General features: G+C 37.7%; 1 protein-coding gene across 2 annotated transcripts in view; it reads right to left on the reverse strand.

Moving 5' to 3' along the window:
• The window catches only part of MTNR1A (melatonin receptor 1A), a 207,759-nt gene that overhangs the window by 178,428 nt on the left and 11,151 nt on the right, over positions 1-18,180 (reverse strand). The window contains exon 2 of one of the 2 annotated variants that reach the window (XM_051833612.2): positions 1,722-10,251. The exons of the other annotated variant lie outside the window; for it this stretch is intronic. Coding sequence (XP_051689572.1) covers positions 9,383-10,251 — 869 coding nt within the window. The 3' untranslated portion in view covers positions 1,722-9,382. Of the gene's footprint in view, positions 1-1,721; positions 10,252-18,180 lie in introns of those variants that run through there. 2 annotated transcript variants of the gene reach the window in all.

An 18,180-nucleotide genomic window follows, 5' to 3' on the forward strand; every position in this document is an offset into this window, starting at 1 on the left:
TTAGAGAAAATGTTATTTGGTCCTCCAGGTTTTTGTAGAGTTGGATTTTGCTGATTACCTCCTGTAATGTTCGTGTTTTCTTGTTCCCTGAAACTCAGGATAATTTCCAGTTAAATCAGATACAGGTCTAAGTTTTTGGAAAGAAAGATGACGTAATAGTGGTCAGCACTTTCACCTATTTGTCTCTTTTTACAATGTCAGCAACTGCACTGCATTTTAATTATAAATTAATGTCCTTTTCCTACCACATGGTAAACCCTTTGGAGTAGTCATCATTTTATCCCAACTACCAAACACAGCTTCTGGAAAATAAAAGCATGAAGTATTTCCTAAATTTTTACTGAATTCAGGAGCTCATGACACAATCTTATCTCTTCCAGTAATTCTAGTATATCATTGCAAGACACTTAACTTCTTTTTTTTTTTCTTTCAAACTTTTATTTAATGAATATAAATTTCCAAAGTACAGCTTATGGATAACAATGGCTTCCCCCCCATAATGTCCCTTCGACGCGCAACCCTCCCCTTTCCCACTCCCTCTCCCCTTCCATTCACATCAAGATTCATTTTCGTTTCTCTTTATATACAGAAGATCAGTTTAGCATACATTAAGTAAAGATTTCAACAGTTTGCTCCCGCACAGAAACATAAAGTGAAAAATACTGTTTTAGTTATAGCATTAAATCTCAATGTACAGCACACTAAGGACAAAGATCCTACATGAGGAGTAAGTGCACAGTGACTCCTGTTGTTGACTTAACAAATTGACACTCTTATTTATGGCGTCAGTAATCACCCTAGGCTCTTGTCATGAGCTGCCAAGGCTATGGAAGCCCCCTGAGTTCACTGACTCTGATCATATTTAGACAAGGCCATGGTCAAAGTGGAAGTTCTCTCCTCCCTTCAGAGAAAGGTACCTCCTTCTTTGATGACCCGTTCTTTCCACTGGGATCTCACTCACAGAGATCTTTCATTTAGGTTTTTTTTTTTTCCCCAGAGTGTCTTGGCTTTCCATGCCTGAAATAGTCTCATGGGCTTTTCAGCCGGATCCGCATGCTTTAAGGGCTGATTCTGAGGCCAGAGTGCTGTTTAGGACATCTGCCATTCTATGGGTCTGCTGTGTATCTCACTTCCCATGTTGGATCATTCTCTCCCTTTTTGATTCTATCAGCTAGTATTTGCAGACACTATTCTTGTTTCTGTGATCCCTTTGGTTCTTAGTCCTATCATTATGATCAATTGTGAACAGAAATTGATCACTGGGACTAGTGAGATGGCATTGGTACATGCCACCTCGATGGGATTGAATTGGAATCCCCTGGTATGTTTCTAACTCTACTGTTTGAGGTAAGTCAGCTTGAGCATGTCCAGAATTGCACATCTCTTCCCTCTCTTATTCCCACTCTTATATTTAACAGCAATCACTTTTCAGTTAAGTTTCAGCACTTAAGAAGAATTGTGTATTGATTACAGTATTCAACCAAAAGTATTAAGTAGAACAAACAAAAAAAAATACTAAGAGGGATAGCATATCAAGTTGCTCATCAACAGTCAGGGTGAGGGCTGATCAAGTCACTGTTTCTCATAGTGTTCATTTCACTTTAACAGGTTTCCTTTTTGGTGCTAAGTTAGTTGTCACCTATCAAGGAGAACAAGTGGTATTTGTCCCTTTGGGATTGGCTTATTACACTCAGCATAATGTTTTCCAAATTCCTAACAGGGATCACTTTTCAGTTAAAATTTAAACACCTAAGAATAATTGTGTGTTAATTACAGAGTTCAACCAATGGTACTAGAACAAAAAAAAAATACTAAAATGGATAAAGTATTACATTGTACATCAACCATCAGGACAAGAACTGATCTAATTACTCTCACTTTCATGGTCTGTAAATGAGGGGATTTTACAGAAGATGTTCTCTAAATCTCCTTCAACAATTCTATGACCTGGTCATCCACAGGTCAACAGGCTATTTTTCACAAAGAGGCTGCAAGATTTAAAGGATTCCATCTGATGCATGGAAACTGACCAGAAATAATGTTCTCTGAAAAAAGATATTATAATAGAAACACATTTATGAAGTGGTGCAACAAATCTGTATTTGAGATAGAATATAGCTTGTTGGTTACACATATCAAAATGGGTAAAACAATGTTCAATGAAATTCAATTCCCTTCTAAGATGGATAAGGATATATGAATATATGTGGCATATATCATATAACATTCACTATATATGAATGCATATGAATTACTGAATGACTTAAATTCTGCAGAGAAAAATGCCAAAGCCAGTGACAAGACAGGTTTCCTGTCCATAAACAGATACATATCTTAAGTAATTATAGGACTGGCACTGCGGCTCAATAGGCTAATCCTCCACCTAGCGGCACCAGCACACCAGGTTCTAGTCCCCGTAGGGGCGCCAGATTCTGTCCCGGTTGCCCCTCTTCCAGGCCAGCTGTCTACTGTGGCCCGGGAAGGCCGTGGAGGATAGCCCAAGTGCTTGGGCCCTGCACCCCATGGGAGACCAGGAGAAGCACCTGGCTCCTGCCTTTGGATCAGCGCGGTGCGCTGGCTGCAGCGCGCCAGCCATGGCGGCCATTGGAGGATGAACCAACGGCAAAAGGAAGACCTTTCTCTCTGTCTCTCTCTCTCTCACTATCCAATCTGCCTGTCAAAAAAAAATAATAATAATAACACATATCTTAAGTAATTATAAAACCGCCCTTCATTCTTAACCAACTTTTAATTCTCAAAAACCAACGGGAAAACCAAATGCATATGTTGAAAATAATGACAGGAGGCCGGCGCCAAGGCTCAATAGGCTAATCCTCTACCTGTGGCGCCAGCACACTGGGTTCTAGTCCTGGTCGGGGCACCAGATTCTGTCCCGGTTGCCCCTCTTCCAGTCCAGCTCTCTGCTGTGGCCCAGGAAGGCAGTGGAGGATGGCCCAGGTGCTTGGGCCCTGTGCCCACATGGGAGACCAGGAGAAGCACCTGGCTCCTGGCTTCAGATCAGCGCAGTGCGCCGGCCACAGCACACCAGCCGCAGCGCACCAGCCGCAGCATCCATTGAGGGGTGAACCAACAGAAAAGAATAGACCTTTCTCTCTGTCTCTCTCTCTCAGTGTCTACTCTGTCAAAAAAGAAAAAAAATTAAAAAAAGAAAATAATGACAGGAAATCATATTCATATATAAGTAAAATTTTAATTAATAAAATATGCATCCAAAGACCCCACCTAAGTTCTTCCTTGATAGTAACAAAGTATAGATATGGGTAAAAAGAAGTAGAAACATGCAAGAATACACAAGCCATATTCTCAAAATTATAAAATTAAACTGTCTCATAAAAACAACCTTTCTAGGCTGTTATTCAAATTTCTACCAGACTGCAAGAAAATAATGACAAGTCTAAAACAATGTCAGAACTGAGGTCAAGATCCTAAATTAATTATTTTGAATCATCTAAACATTTTCTAAGCAAACATATACACTCTGGATCAACAGTTACAGAAATAGGAAGATACGTATTTCTACCTCTGGTTATCAGAACACAGAAATGTGTCTTCATAATCAGAGTACTGTTCCCAGGAAAATAGTATTGTTTCATTATTATTAATAACATGTAAAATATTTTACTTTTCAAAATTGTAGAATCTGTTCATTTCTCCTAAGATCATTGTCATTAAAGTAAAACAAAAGGCAGCTGCTTGACTAAAACACACAATATGTATAGACACACACACACACACACACACACACACACAACCATCAACAAACACTTCTTTTGCTAAACTCTGTAATAGTAAAAAAAATTTTCTAAAAATTTGTTCTGGTTAAGATGGTTTTATTCCAGAGATTGAAAATATAATAATGTATCATTAAGGCTCATGATTCAAAAATTTTTAACTTCATAAATTCCATCATGATTGTTATTCTACAGTTAAATTTAAATGTTCTCTTATTCCTTTAAAACACTTAGCACCACCACCCTTCTAACCCAGCTAGGGCATGTTAACAACATTTCAAGGAACTCGATGGAGCTCAATCACAACCCTCTAGACATTACAATAACCAGATCATTCTCTTGGTACTCATTGAGTTGGGTGTTGAATTCTTACCCTATTTGTTATTGTTATACAAATGAATAATAGGACTTTGGTTAAATATCTCTCCCTTTTGGTCTTTTCCCATATTTTACATATCTAGTCAACATTAGATCTTTGGTTTTCTAAATAATTTTGGTAAAATAAGTACTCACTTATCAGTCACATAAATATTAAACACAACTAAAATCCCTTTTATTTATTAAATAATATTTAGTCAATACAATCATAGGATATTTCAAAACCCTGTAAGAAATATAGAATAGCTGGTGCTACCACTGCAGAAAATGTAGCACTTTTGTACTATACACAATAATTCTTTTCAAATGAGATTATTTTCAAACAAAAAAGTAAAAAATAAACTAAAAGGAAAGGTGGAAGAAAACCAGAAAATTATTTTTATAAAGAACTATTTAAAGAAGATTATGTTCAAGAAATTCCCAAATACAATAATTTAGTTATTTAATCTTACTTAAAATGTATTATATTCCAAATGTGCTTGCTTATTCATAGTGAAATACTTGGTTATGCATCAGAGGCAATCAAAAAATTGTACACCATATAACATTAACATTGAATGTCAATAAGTGACTACGCATTTAATATCTAAGATTATCTATCCATTCAAATTAGCTCCCAGAATACTTAAAATTAAATGGATATGTTGTTTTGTCAGAAAAAAATATCATGTTCATGATGCTAATGTTTTACACATACCCACGAATATTTGATAACATAATATGCAATAAGGCAAACTGAAATGATTCCTTCCCCCTCAATCTATAGTATTTATTGATACTATACCTTATATAATTAGGAAGCTTATATAATTATTAGGAAGCTTATATAATGCAGTATAGACAATATGTCCCAAGCTAATCTGTTCAACAGATAAAAGAAACACCGTATTTTTGCCTCTATGAGGCAAAAAAAAAAAAAGGAAAAGCTGATCACACAGGATTTTAATTTTCCCAAACAGCATATACTTGAAACTCCAGTGACAATATTCAAATGATTTATGTAAATTAGAATGGCCAAACTCTGTCTACTCCAACTGGTTATTAGTGTAGTACTTAAGTTATGGAATTTTGATGATCACATTTGATTCTAGCAATTGATTTTGAAAAGAACAATGATAGATGTTTGTCCTTAGTCCATATGCAATGGCCTTGTATGGATATCACTTGCCTAGTTTCAGATCCTGCCGACCGTTTTTGTTAAAGAGCGCTCCCCCACAGCTATTATTCACAGAACCTATTTTCATCCTCACAAAGCCTCCAGTCTAGGCTGTGAAATCCAAGCTTCAAATATTCATAAAATTTATAAATATGCCATTCAAAATAATTTTATTTCTTATATTGTCAACCCTCACATTACCACTAGTACTCCAACAGACAAAGAAGATTGGAAAAAATTATTCACACTGGTAAGTAACTCTGATAAAGAGGTTTACCTCAATAGGGGTTTCCAGTTGATGAACACAATATCTAGTGAGTTTCATGGAATGTTTTGGTTTCTTGAATAAGCACATCCCCAGCAGCACCACCAAGGTACTAACTTATGCTATGTAACAGTCAACAGAGTACAAAACAAATGTAATGTATATGTACAGAATTAACATTTGGATATCTGACTATTGTTTATAGCCCTTGTCTACACCCTTGGTGAACAGTGGTTTTTCTACTTACTACTTGTTGACTTCTGTATTTAGTGTAAATTTGTGTAGGAGGGATGGAGGGAGAGTTGGATAGGAAGTATTTATGTTCTTAAAACTGTATATATGAAATATGATGTTTGTTCACTTTTTATTAACAAAATTTTAAGAGTTAAAAAGAACAGTCATCTATTAATCTTGAAAGAGTTTTTCCTCCAAAGTAATTTGTAAACTGGAAATATGAGGTTGTACAACGATCACATATCCATGTTTTTCAGAGAAAAGTTTTTAACAACAGCACAGTGAAGAATCCAGAGATAATACCTTACATATTTATAAGTTTTCTACAGTGGGAGACAACTTGATTCATTATTTTGATTTTTATCAGCTTTTTCATTAGCAGTATTTTAAGCAGCCAGTATTCTCATAATGGTGAAAAGTTATTTCAAGATTTTAAAGTTATATACTGAATTTTCATGTAAGATACTCTACTTAGAGACCAGAATTGTAGCATACAGGGTGATGCCCCCTGTCATGCCAGCGTCTCATATGGGCGCTAGTTCAAGTATTGGCTGTACCACTTCTGACCCAGCTCCCTGCTGGTATGCCTGGGAGAGCAGATGAGGATGGTGAAAGTGCTTGGATCCTTGCCACCCAAGTAGGAGATCAGAAGGAAGATCCTGGATCCTGGCTTTGCCCATGTCCAGCCCCAGCAGTTGTGGCTATTTAGGGAGTGAACCACCAAATGCAGGATCTCTCTTTGTCTCTCCTTCTCTCTCTCTCTCTCTCTATATATATATATATATAGCTTTCAAATAAAATGAATATATCTTTGAAGAAAAAAAAAGATACTCTACTTAGCAGACATTTCTTTATTTGATAGGCAGATAGGCAGAGAGAGAGCCCGCCCATCCTCTAGTTCATTCCCAAATAATCACTCAGCTAGGGTAGGGCCAAGTCAAAGCAAGGAGCCATGAACTCTATCCAGATCTCCCACATGGATGTCAGAGATCCAAGTACTTGACACATTCCCTGCTACCTCCCAGAGGCACATTAGCAGTAAACTAGAATTAGGAGCAGAGTGGAGACTTGAACGCAGGTACTCTGATATGTGGGATGTGGGTATCCTAAGCAGCATCATAACCACCATGGCAAATGCCTGTCCCCTCTCAAATTTTTAAAGTGCACAATATTTTTGTTATTTTTGTTGATGTATTATTCAAATACAAATATAATACAATATATAAATTAAGAAATGAAATTTCATAAACAAAGGAATCATATTATATAAAATTAACAACACAACTGTCTAGCACAAGCATCATGAAGAGTATAACACCAATTTTAAAAAGAATTCTATTGAACACGATTATCATATTCAGATAATCTTTAATTCTATTGAACATGATTATCATATTCAGATAATCTTTGAGTCATCTGAAATTTGGAACATAGCTTAAGTACTATTTTTATCGTTTAAAATTGATTTTATAAGAAACTAGAATTTGTACACATATAAGACTTATGAGGTAAAGTTTTAGAGATACCTTAGACACACACACACACACACACCCTCACCAATGGCAATCATCATCATATTTCCCAAATATGCTTATGAAAAGAATCAGAAGATTAATCTTATAAAAATATCCAGATACTTTTTGCCTTATATATATATGATACTACAAAAAGATCATAGAAATTCAAATTGTGAAAAAAAATTGCATGGATTTCAAAAAATTTTTGCACCCAAGTCAACTTATTTTCAAATTCTATTTTTCCAAGAACATTTGAAGTCCCATCATATAATCACAAGTCATCAACTTTTTGTGGTATGTGACAGTCCCGTTTGTTTCTTTAAAATACAAGGAAACATGGTTGTACCTTGCAACAAAGCACTTCGTGTAACACCTCTTACTCTTGTCCCAAATAGCCATGGAGATAAGTTATAGCCAAAATATATGAAACCATAGTTTTGCCATTTGTTATTTTCTTCTCCTAGATCTTCAATGCTATTGAGGCAATCAAATACTGAAATGAATTATTGAAGAATATTATACTAAGATAGCTATAAAAGACAAAATACTGGCTTGGATTTACTTGATCAACTAGAAAATCAATCTAGAGGGATCAGCACTGTGCCGCAGCAGATTAAAGCCCTGGCCTGAAGCACGGGCATTCTATATGGGTGCCAGTTCTAGTCCCAGCTGCTCCTCTTCTGATTCAGCTCTCCGCTGTGGCCTGGGAAAGCAGTAGAAAGATGGGCCAAGTCCTTGGGCCCCTGCACCTGTATGGGAGACCTGGAAGAAGCTCCTGACTCCTGGCTTCAGATCAGCTCAGCTCTGGCTGTTGTGGCCATCTGGGGAGTGAACCAGTGGATGGAGGACCTCTCTCTCTGTCTCTACCTCTCCCTGTAACTTTTTCAAATAAAATAAATCTTTAAAAAAAAGAAAATCAATCTAGAATACATTTAGCACTATAACCAAAAGCATATACCTCCTTAATACTTTGTCATTTAAAACATTTATTTATATTGCTTTCATTTAATTTAAAAGAGAGAGATAGTGAGATAGTTCCTATCTGTTGATTCACTCCACAAATGCCTGCAATATCCAGGGCAGAGTAGGGCTAAAGACAGGAACCCAGAACTCAATCTAGGTTTACTATGTGTGTGGTAAATACCCAAGAACTTGAGCCATCAACTGCTGCCTCCCAGGGTTTGCATTAGCATTCAGCTGAATTGGAAGCAAAGGAGCCAGGACTCCTACCAGGCTCTCTAATGAGGGATGCTGGCATTCCAAGTGGTATCTTAACTGCCTAGTGAAACATCCACCCCCTTTGTCATATTTAAATGAATTGGTTAGAAAATGTAATGAGTCAGTGGGCATCAATTCAACAGAGCTGATCAGTGATATAAAATAATATTGAGCTAAGTACCTAATAAAGTCATATAAAATTTTATACATAACTATTGGCTATTGCTTTAAGAAATTATGGTAATTGATATCTGAATAAAGCTCTGTTGTGTATTTAGTTCTTTATCAGATTGAATGTGCAGTACATAACACTGAACAGTAAACACTCATGATTATGATATACCTACTACCCAATGCTAATACTGCAAATTGGAAAGTTACTGGTTGTGGCTGTGGTTGTTCCTGTTGTTGTCATATACTGATTTATTTTCAGCCTTGAACTATGTGATAAGTCACTCATCTCTCTTCCCTTTTTGTTCCATTTGCTCATTTATAAATAAAATTTTCTATTTATTTTCCTACTAGAAATCTTCGAAAAGTGTGTGGGAAGGATGCAACTGTTACTCCTGTGGCATTCATTTACTGTAAAAGAAAACCTTGACACTCATAAACAACAGTTGAATGCTTTCAGCATTTTACTTTAACCCCTTGTCCCTGACACATGTCTAATTAACATATACATTTCTATATGTTCTGCACTTCTCTCAATAAGTAGAATTACTTGTTCACAAACTCATCATACATTAGCTCAGAAACCACAGAGGCAACCCTTAAAGAGCATAGAATCTCCTCAAGCACTGATTTTCTAGACACATATCAAGAGAAAAGCCAACATGAAGTTTGCCAATAATGCTTTACAATCTTAAACAGAGTCCACTTTCATTAAATTATTGTTGGTCACTAATGGAGAGGGTTTGCATTTAATCCTATCTACTACATCATTAGAACTGTCCACAAAGAACATCCTTGCTGTACACATTGAGATTATAATTCTTCTATATTCCTCCCGGAAATTCTGGTTCAGTAGTCCATATATGATTGCATTGAGACAGCTGTTGAAATATGCCATGTAATAACTAGCCACAAACAGCCACTCTGGGATTCTGGGTACCATGCTGACAGGGTCTGAGGCCACTGCAAGACCAATGAAGTTTAGAGGAGCCCAGCAAATGGCAAAAAGTACAAAGACCACAAACATGGTGATGAAATTCCTGAAGTCCTGTGGTTTCAGTTTGGGTTTGTTGTCAGGCTTCACTCTCCGTCTGACCTGAAGCACGAGGATCCAAATTCTCAAGTAACAGAAGATGACAATGAGCATTGGAATGATGAAATGGAAAACCACCACAGCTATCGTGTACGCTGAACTGACAGATTGTGAGAAGGTACAGGAATAGACCCTTGGATCATATTGCAGGGTTCCAGTATGCAGGTTGGGCATGACTGCCACAAGCGTCAACATCCATATCAGGAACACATAGCAGAGGGAATTCTTGTTACTGTACAGCTTGTCATACTTGAGACTGTGGCAGATGTAGCAGTAGCGGTTAATGGCAATCCCAGTGATATTGAATATTGATCCAATGACACTCAAGCCCATCAGGAAGCCACTAATTTGGCAGTGTAGATATCCCAGGTTCCATCCGTTATTAAATATAGATATCAGCACCAAGGGGTATGGATAAACAGCCACCACTAGGTCTGCAACTGCTAGGCTCACCACAAATATATTTCCTAAAAGAGAGAGGTTTATAAAACACAAGTTAATGCCAGTTTTACATGTACTGCATGGGTTTTCTTTCATAGATATTAGTCAAAGTGCTGTTCCAACAACTTGAACAACCTGACATCACAGCTATTTCTCCATTATCAACGAAGTGGAGGCCATTTTCAGCAGGAAGTAAGCCCATTGCTCCTCTTGTCCAATCAAGTCCACTGTTCACAAGTTTCTGCATGCCAAGAATAGGACATACGCCACGTTCAAAATTATTGCCTTTTGAATTTGTTGGTTTCTTGTCTTTTAAGAAGCCCTGAGTCCGTTATATTTATAATATATTGTTTGTTCCAGAACTTTCTACGTTACCTGAGAAATGTCATCTCATGTTATCTCTCAAGTCAGCAAATGACTTCCTTAAGTTCCAGGTCTTCTTTCCCTCTCCAGTTCTTTAACTGTTCTAAAATTAGCCTCAGTCTTGTAATGTTGGACAGCACTGGATCCTTGTCCAAAGCATAAGAATCAAGAGAAAAAGGCTCTATCATCAGCTGCCTGGATTAGAACATTGTTTTCGCCTCTTACCATCTATCTAACTGAGCAGTTCCTTCAGTTTGCCAAGCTTCGGTTTCCTTTCCAATAAGATGGAGACAATGACATATTCTAGGTTGTGATAAGCATTAAATAATGCAATCTATGTCAAGTACTAAACACAATGTCTTATGCCATAAATATTGCTTATATTCTACAACTGTCTTACCTCAAGCCAAAGGAAATGGAAAAATTCTCTTAGCTTTTATAAAGAATTTAAGGTACAAAAATTAAACCCTAAATACTATAAGTGATGATATCCTATATTAATAACTCAGTACATTTTTAAAGTATAGCAAAAAAAATCTTCAGTAGAATTTTTGAGATGCTCTGCAAATACTCCCTTTCCTTTCAAAACTCCATTATCTTCTATTCCTGTTGCATCCAATGGACCCTCACTCCAGATTTTATAATTTTATTTATTCTCCCACATCCATTGTGAACAATGCCTTTGTTTATTTTCCCAAAAAAGTGCCTCCTACCTTAAAAGGCCTAAATCACTTTATTTATATCACCTTTAATTTAAGCTAACAAATTCTGTTCAATAGAAATTTATTTAATGCATATAATAGGTGCTGGGAAATAGGAATGAACAGACAGGAAAACTTAGGGAAATGAACTAAATTAGAACAGAGCTAAGAAGCATATATACAGGATACAAGGAAATTAGAAGGGAGTGATACAAACTAGGGTGGGAAAGCACATTCCACACAGACTGAAACGTGTCCTGCCTTCTAAACTTGTCTCTCCTATATTCCTAGACTATAGCCCCCTCAGAAGGAGTCTTCCTCAAATTTGTATCCTCTTTACTACCGTTTGATCATATGCTTGATGCAGTAAACTGAAATTGTTACCTTCTAATATTTGAAATAAAATAGCCCTTTTTGTATTTGAAGTTTCTATTTGATTAACTTTACTACAAGATTTTTTTTCAAAGAAACAAAGTAAAATAGCACACAGAACAAAAGAAAGGCAAAGTTTGTAACATTTAAGTTGAAATTTCAGATAAACTGTTATAAAAGCAGTCTTTAAAATAGGATGATTATTCCAAATTAAGTTATAAAGGCAAATTACTTTTTCCCACAGATCAGTCTCAATGACCAATGAAATATTTAAGTTCCAAAGTCAATATATATTCATATTTTAACTCAAAATGTTTAATTCTTTAAAATATTTGTAATACATGAAATTCTGCAACAAGTTAAAAAATCATTAAAATAGTATATTTTTATCCAGAGTGTCACAAAGACAAACTGGTCTAATAGGGATTTATTATTAAGAGTTTAAAAATCCAGAAATGATGTGATAACTTTCTTTCATGACTTTAATCCTCTGTTCCATTTATTTTTACAATAATTATGCTTCATTACTTTTCTAGTAATTACATTAATTAAATAATTAGTTTAAATTTATTTTAATTAATCCAATTTTACAAATGTTTGGAGAAAAAAATAAGCCACAGACTCTATGCACATGTGACTGCCAGTCAGCTCAACTCAAAGCCTTATTACAGCTGTGCAAATGTGTATGGAGTGTGTGTGTTGGGGGAGTAGGGAGGAGGAGAAAGAAAATTCTTTTTCATCCACTAAGTAAAAATGATTAAATCATTTCATCACAATTATGCACATTGTAAGGTCATCTATTCCATTCTCAGCCCTGCAACTTCAGAGTGATTAATGATCTGTCCATTTTTTTACAGAAATCCAAGACTCTATCCAACTAGCATAATAATGCATTTGAAATTTAAAATAACATCTGGGCTGGCGCCGCGGCTCACTAGGTTAATCCTCCGCCTAGCGGCGCCGGCACACCAGGTTCTAGTCCCGGTCGGGGCACCGGATTCTGTCCCGGTTGCCCCTCTTCCAGGCCAGCCCTCCGCTGTGGCCAGGGAGTGCAGTGGAGGATGGCCCAGGTGCTTGGGCCCTGCACCCCATGGGAGACCAGGAAAAGCACCTGGCTCCTGGCTCCTGCCATCGGATCAGCGCGGTGCGCCGGCCGCAGCGCGCCGGCCGCGGCGGCCATTGGAGGGTGAACCAACGGCAAAGGAAGATCTTTCTCTCTGTCTCTCTCTCACTGTCCACTCTGCCTGTCAAAAAAAATAAAAAAATAAAAAAAAAATAACGTCTGCTCATGGCTAGCAATTTCTTTGTTGGATTTAGCTCCAATCCTTACTGTGGAAGAATCATAGGATCATAAAATACTAAGCTTGAAAGGTATATTCTTCAGTGATCACTAATTTTAGAGATGAGGGAAACAGAAATATGGACTTAAATTGGTTGAAGTCATAAAACAAGTTAGTGAAAGAGCCAAAACTACAAGAATATTCATTATTTACTAGTTTTGCTCAGTGCACTTTCCTAAAAATTCACATGCTCTTAACAAACATGAGGTCCAACATTGAGCCCTCTGGCCAGGCCTGACTTACAGTCTCTTCTGCTATAATTCTACAAAAGCATCTTAGAACTACAAAATTATAAAGAGATAATGGAGATAAGGAAAACCCTATAGACGACACTATAATAGCAACAAGAAAAAACACTGAGTGGTCCCCTATGACTAAAGAAACAGACTATAAACGGCAAAGTAAATATTTGTTTCGATGAACAAACTCTTAATCTGGAATTAAAACACTGCATAATAAGAATAAAACTAAGAAGTTTCCTTGTCTAAATTGCCTCTCTCAGATTTAACTTGTGAGTTCCTTGTGGAAATGCTTGAACTAAGACAGTATTATCTTTCTGCTTACTACCATTATTTCTCTATTTCTTAGCATTTCCCCTCAGACCCAGGAACTGAATTCCATGAGACCTATGGCTGTCTTAGATTTCGTCCTCACCCCCATCCTCACCTCTAACTTTGATACCACAGCCATAGAGTCTGGCCTGAGTGAGTCTAGTTCACGCTCCTGGGTTCCAGTCCTTCATCCCATTGTTCTGATTTTCCTTTTGCTGCCTCTTAATGTCCATCTTTAATCCTCAATTATCTCCTCTGGAAACTTTATCCTCCTGCACCAGATACAGAAGCAACAGCCTCAAATAAACCATTGGAACAGCTTCCACAACTGCCCTAGTGATTTTGCTTCTTGGATTGACTGAACTGCTATACAGAATTTGATACTAAAAGTGGGCCACTGAGATGGTTTCTCTATACTGTTTTTGGGTTATCTGCAATTGGTTCTGTAATAAGACTCAATTTAACACATTAACAATCCTGTTTCCATCAGCAAAGGCAACACTAAGAGTTCATGGCATGCAGTGGTGAAAGTTACTTAAATTGTTCCTGGCATTGCTTCATAAGGTGAACAACAATTTGCTATATTCATCCCTTCTACCACTAAGAAAAAATATATATATACACTTATCACTAAGAAAAAAATATATATATATCGAACATTGACATATTCCACCAACTTATTTACCAAGTAATCCATAAAGCTGTTGATTAGGAGTGGATCCCACACCAAGAAAGCCAATCCACCCCTTGACCTATCTGATCCAACTGCTATGGTCTAAAGGTATCCCCACCAAATTCAGATGCTGGGACTTAATCACTAATGTGATAGAACAGAGGTAAGACACTTAGGAAGTGATTAAGTTTCTTATTTAGCTCACAGTTCTGGAAGTTCAAGACCAGGCATATGCTGGGCTCAGGTGACAGCCTTGTGGAAGATGGCATCACATTATCAGTAACACATGTGGAAAAGGTCACATGGCTAGACAGGGAGCAAGAAACCAGAAAGGTACCAGCTAGGTTTATTGTTTTTATATCAATCAACTGTTGGGGGTGTTAACCCACTCTGAGCAGAGTAGACTATTCCCATGAGACAGCATTCATGAGGTAGAGCCCTGATAATTACCCTCCACTAAGCCCCATTTCTTAAAGGTTCTACAACCACACTGGGGTCTAAGCCTGCAGCACTGAAATTCTGAAGGATAAACCACAGCCAAACCATAGCTGGTATTATTCCCCAGAAGGCATTGTGTGCTCTAAAGCAGTGACTAATATATAGGGTTGTTTATTCACGGCCAGGATTCAGATTTCAGTAATCAGAAAATCAAGGGTGGAGATTGCAGTTGCTCCTCTCACAATTACCCTGGTGACACCCTAGCTAGGTGTTTGTTTCCTTTCCCCAGAACTTTAGGTTCTGCTGATCTAAAGTTTTAGTTACAAAGGAGAAATGCTTCTATCAAGAGATACATTAATGCTTTTGTTAAACTAGAAGATGAGAAAACCACCTGAACACATTCCAATGAGTCAATAGACAAAGAAGAGGGTTACCGTGCTGAATGGGTAATTAATCCTGATTATCAAGGGAGAGACTGGGTTGCTTTTACATAAGAGAAACAACAAAGTATATGTCTAGAACATAAGAAATCCCTAGATTGAATAGTACTCCCATGTCCTGTTATTAAAACTAATGGAAAACTAAAATAACCCAATATAGGCAGGAATGCCAAACTTCCAGTGTTTTAAACTTTTGAGCCATCTGCACAGCTTAGGGACCATGATGAGTGGAGGAAAGATGGGTTTGGGACTAAAAAACATAGCCATAGAGGTCAGCATTGTGGCATAGCAGGTAAAGCCCTGGCCTGTGATGCTGGCATCCCATATGGATACTTGTATAGAGAGAGGGAATAAGTTGCCAAGAGGTGGACTTGTTGAACTTGTATCAACTTTAGCTAAACCAAAACTATGTTCCCCACAAATCCCTTCCATACAATTCATGGATCAGCATGGTTCACAAAAGAATTTTGTGTAAGATCTAAGATCTTATTTATTTTTTTTTTTACACTCAGAAGGTCCAAGCAGGGCATGAGGCATTGTGGCAGCTCCATTCTTTTTAGTACACTGCCAAAGCAAGCACATGCAGCTCCATTCTTAACTAGTGAAAGGCTTAGCTACTTGAGACTATAACAATTTCCTATCCTGGATCACATTATCTTTTACCAGTCATTTTTTTGCTTTTTAAAAATCCCACACTCTCTAAGCCTCAGGCTGACTTGCATTTGAAAGAGTACTTCCACTCTGCTTTTATGTGAATTACACAGGAATCCTTCACCCTGTCTGACATTGTTTTTTGAGTTTAAAGTTTTCATAGCCCTCTTGTTCCTAATGTAATAATAATCATATCTATGAAATGATGAAGCAAGAATTAATTCCCTTCTGTGTGCTCTCTTCAAAATGCTGGCCTGGTCTCCTAGCTGCTCCTGCACACCTTCTGCCAATATCTATCCCAAGTGCCCTTTGCCATGATAGTGTACTTATTCCTGAAGTTTCTAAGAGTGCCAAGAGCCTCCATTTGCCTCTCAACTGCATCCTTCTCCAAAACCACCAACTTAAGTGGAGGATGAAAGATTAGTCTCCTCACCTCAAATAATGGCAAGTCTGTGGATGGATTTGTGCTTAGGAACCCAATTTATGGATCAGGCCAAGTCTAGGTTTCATCTGAGTCATTGCTTGAGTCTTCCCCTTGGGCACTAATCTGCTTTCCTCCTGTACTTAGCAAATTCCTCTCCCTCATTAAAGCTGGGGAATTAAATCTCTGCCTTAGGCTATGTTCCCAGGCAACCTAAATTAGGACCTTCAGCTCTGTAATAAGAAAAGGTGATGTTCTAAAGAGGACACTGGCTCCTTGGTTAAAAAAAAAAAAAAAAAAGGGCAGGGGGACTGCCTACCATGCTATCTCACAGAAACCAACCAACCCATCAACCAGGCTGCTATTGGGAAGAAGTTACAGATTCTAAGTGCTTCCTGGCATTGCTGTTCAATCCTCTCAACCTTGCTGTATGAGGACATGCTTCCAACAGCAAAGCAACACGTCACTACACAGTTTTGCATAAGACCTGTGTCCTTCTAAGAGACTATGCCCAGGACTTTGGATATGAGTTTTACATTCTCACTCTGAGCCAATTCTGACACACAGTATGTGCTCAAGTGTGGTTTGCTACATGAATTAATGCACACTTAATTTTTAAACTAAACCTACACAAAAGCAGAAATTACTTTCTTTTTTTGCTGTGATCTACCAGCATGATGGTTTTTCTCAACAGGCCAATATTCATTCCTCCTTTCATTTCAGCCTGGGCTTTAACTGTGTGGAAAGCAAGATTAGAGACTTTCTGAATTATTATTATTAAGTAAGATTGAAAACAAACAAACAAAAATACTGTGCTTGAACTCTAGCATCAACGTGATAAAACACCAGCTTAGAAAAAAATACCTCAAATACACCTGGAAACATTTTATTTGCTTTATACACAAATCCATAGACTAAGATCTAGGAAGACAGGTTTAATGAAGAATCTATTTATAAATGTGACCTGTATTTCTTAAAATTCCATGTGTGTGAATGTTAATGGTACAGCAAGGCAAAGCTGGGATGTGGATGATGATTAAGGAATACTTATTGGCAGCACAAAGGAACGTGAGAGGCTTTCGTTCTGGACATGAAAGCACATGAGCTATGCCTTACCCTTAAAAGGATTCTGTTTTAGCAACTTGTCTTTTCAGATTACTAGAGACAGTGTGGACCAGAAGTTTAGAAACAAAACGCACCTGGATTCCAATCCTGGCTATGCTACTTGCTGAAAAGACCTTGGGTAAGTCATGGCTTTCCAGGGCTTCAGTCCCTTACTGTGAATCAGTCCCTTACTGTGATCTTGATTTCAAGATCACAAAGACCCTGTCGAGAAACTGAGTGTGTGGTACATATGTGGTTTTGGCTGAATATACGCTCCATGTGTCTCTCCTCTATGGGAGAAATGAAGTGTTCAGCTTCACAAAAGGCTTGGCCCTGGCCAGGAAGCCAGAGCCAGGAGGTTCCCCTAATCCTTGCAATCTTCCAGGGGTCTCTCCATGCAAACAAAGCTCCAGTACCTCCCCTTCCCTCTCTGGCTCTCAGCCTCTACCTCTGCTGTCAAGCTTTTAAACAAAGCTGGCCACAACACAGCTTCTATTTCCTTCCCAGCCACTTTACTGCACACTCCTGACTTCAATTCACATCATTTAAACTTTGCTCAACTTTCTACCTGGATTCCACTCAACATTGCTTGAACACCTCCATATTCTTTAGTGATGTTCTTGCTAATCCCTTATCTTCAACCTTTATCCTCCATAAAGTATCTCAAAAATAACACCCTGCTCATATAACACATTCTCCATAGAATAGTTCCATTCACTTCACCTGTCACCTAACACACTGTGGACACCATGCCCCACTCATATAACCCACTGTCCACAGCATATTTTAACACCCTATAAAATGTCATCTCCTATCTAGATAAAACACTGCCTACCCACACTCTGTCCACATCACACACTGCCCTGACAACACCCTGCTCAGGTAATTTCCTGCTCATTAA

This window comes from Oryctolagus cuniculus, chromosome 2 (genome assembly GCF_964237555.1).
Source record: "Oryctolagus cuniculus chromosome 2, mOryCun1.1, whole genome shotgun sequence".
Classification (NCBI taxonomy): Eukaryota; Metazoa; Chordata; class Mammalia; order Lagomorpha; family Leporidae; genus Oryctolagus; species Oryctolagus cuniculus.